Source organism: Chenopodium album, chromosome 11 (genome assembly GCF_948465745.1).
Source record: "Chenopodium album chromosome 11, dcCheAlbu1.1, whole genome shotgun sequence".
Classification (NCBI taxonomy): domain Eukaryota; kingdom Viridiplantae; phylum Streptophyta; class Magnoliopsida; order Caryophyllales; family Amaranthaceae; genus Chenopodium; species Chenopodium album.
The window spans coordinates 10,588,809-10,591,372 of record NC_137844.1 but is presented as its reverse complement, the minus strand read 5'-3'; the positions used below and the strand labels follow the sequence as shown (position 1 = coordinate 10,591,372).

The following is a 2,564-nucleotide window of genomic DNA, read 5'->3' as shown; positions in this document are numbered from 1 at the left end:
GAACTATGGGGGGCATATCCATGGAACCCTTTCACGGCAGGCTTGCCTAATGGTTCATTGGTTTGCAAGCTTGCAATGTCGTTGCAGTGGCATTTGACAACTGAAATTCTCCTATCCGCTTTTAAATTTGAAGGCCTAAACCCTTTCAAGGAAATCCAGCCATGGCAACGAAGAGGGTAGAAGATGGAACATAGAAAGAGGGACGGGGATGCAGGGAACAAAGCAGAGAAGAAAAGGAGACGAGATCAGGGAACAGAGGAATGACAACACAATCACACGGGAGATGTAATACCATTATGCATGAATCAATAAGGAATTATAAATCTTGGGCTGTGACAAGAAGTTAGCTTGATATGTTTCGTTCTATTTATACAAGGAAAATGACGTATTTTAGGAGGTAGATCGGCAAAATATTCGCAGGTTGATAGTTTCAAAAACTTGAACAAGTCCTAGAAGCTAGAACTATGAACAAGGAAAATGACACAAATTCAGAAAATTAATCAATGAAAGCATTTTTAAAAATTCCAATATCTTTATTAAAAGTAGTATAATTTGTCAGTGGATGACAGTATTGCTCAATGAGACCGTTTCAAAGTCTCAAAGATAAAATTATACACCAAACACTGTAAAATCGAAATTGTATGAATGGGGTTCACACCTCACATATAAACATACAAAATCAAGATACTACAATCTAACGACAAAGAATCCTTCAACGAAACATATACAAATTAAATCGAATTTCAGCTATAGATACCCAAAACATATCAGTCTTTCAGGAAAATCTTCTATCTACATTGTGCAGAACCTATAATATTGAGTTCTTTCTCACCTTGTTTAGAAAACTTACTGGACACGAGCTGCTCTCCGGACCCTCCTCTGCTCGTAATCAGGGTCATCTGTAGGCAATTCATACCGACATAAAGGACAAGTGTTTCGAATCCCAAGCCAAGGGAGGATGCAATCACCATGATACCGATGTGAACAAGGCAACTGCTTTCCCTCCTCCCCAACCTCAATCTGATCCTTACAAACAGCACAAAGTGCTTTCTCATTCAGCACATCCTCTTTAGTTGTGATCACCGAGGGGAGCTTCTCAACAACAGCCTTTGAAGCAGAGGGGCGACTCAAGTAAGCGTTCTCACTCTCTGGAAACTGCCCGAACATCATCTCATACTCCGCAGCATGAAAAATGTTATCATGATCATCAAAGTAAGCATCATTATCATTTTCAATCATCTCAGAATTCCTCCCAATATGGTTAGCATTGAGCAACACCTCCCATTCCGAATTCCTCAACCCTCTCCCTCTTTCTCTTTCACCAACCCCGTCTTCCTCAGGCCCCGAATAGGCCCAAACTGATATAGACCCCGACCCTTCTTCTTCAGCATCAGCAGCAACACTCAAGATTTCCCTCTCATCAACTCTATCATCCACCTCTTCCCACTCGAAATCGACAGCAACCCCACCTTGATCAACCTCCTCCAAATTGAGTGAGTCCCAACATAGTGGTATACTTTCATCATCATTCACATCATCAACCTCATAATCTTCTTCCTCTGAATGCACATGAACCCTCCACACTCCATTCCCCTCCTCTTCGGAATCGGAATCGACACCAACCATCATTAATCCACCAATCCTCGCCAAACCACTCGGAATCTCATCTTCATCATCATTATCATTACCATTCTCATTCTCAAAATCATTCCAATTCACAGTACTAGTCCCAGTCTCTCTCCTAGCAATATAAAACTCATCCCCACATTCAGAAACAACAAACCCACCACAATTACAATCATCCCCATCATCATCTTCTAACCCTAACCCTAACCCTAATCGCAATTCCAAATCCAAAGCATCAACACCCACATCATAATTCTCCTCAATAATTCCAAAATTCAAATCATTTACAACATCAGAAACAAAATCATCACACCCCACAATATGAGATTGCTCAACTTGTTCATGTAACAAATCAATAACAAAATTTACCTGATTTTTCCTATCTCCCATGATACCCTCAACAACACCCGATTGTCCGACACTCCGATTGGAAGAACTGGGTGCGAAGAAATCGTCTCTTTCATGGCTGCCGCCGTGTCGGCGAGGAGAGAAGGAATAGGGGAAGGAATCGAGGGTGGAGAATTCTTCAAAGAAAACGTCGTGTTCAACGAACAAATCGTGGTCATCTTCAGGGAAATGGAGGAAAGAAACTTCCGCCATTGAAGAAGGAATTGAGATCTCTGAAAGAGGGAAAAGGAGAGAGGAAGAGAGTAATTCTGTAATTGTGTAAAGAGAGTTACGAAAAATGGAAAAAGGATGAGTTTTGAAGGAGGGGGTGTTTGGCAGGTTCCCCGGATCTTTCTTGCTTTGGAGTATGCCAGCATTTTGACTTTTAATTCTAGCCTCCCTTTTTATTTATTTTTTTTTTTAATTTTTGAAAAAAAATATTATTTTCTTCATTTCAAATTAAAGATATGGAAAATACTTGGTTGCTTTACAAAATATATGGAATCATAATTTAATGTATTTTAAGGATTTGTGTGGTTAAAATTTTACAT

At 40.0% G+C, this 2,564-nt stretch overlaps 1 protein-coding gene across 1 annotated transcript; it reads right to left on the bottom strand.

Annotated features, from left to right (window-relative positions):
• Positions 1–609: 609 nt before the first annotated feature.
• LOC145567373 (uncharacterized) lies at positions 610–2,309 on the bottom strand. The gene has a single exon (XM_081626638.1). It carries the CDS (start codon positions 2,224–2,226, stop codon positions 847–849), a length of 1,380 nt encoding a protein of 459 aa, XP_081482764.1. The 5' UTR covers positions 2,227–2,309; the 3' UTR covers positions 610–846.
• Between the last annotated feature and the right edge of the window lie 255 nt (positions 2,310–2,564).

Coding starts and splice junctions, on each gene's coding strand:
- LOC145567373 (XM_081626638.1), bottom strand. CDS start 2,226: ATGGCGGAAGTTTCTTTCCTCCATTTCCCTGAAGATGACCACGATTTG.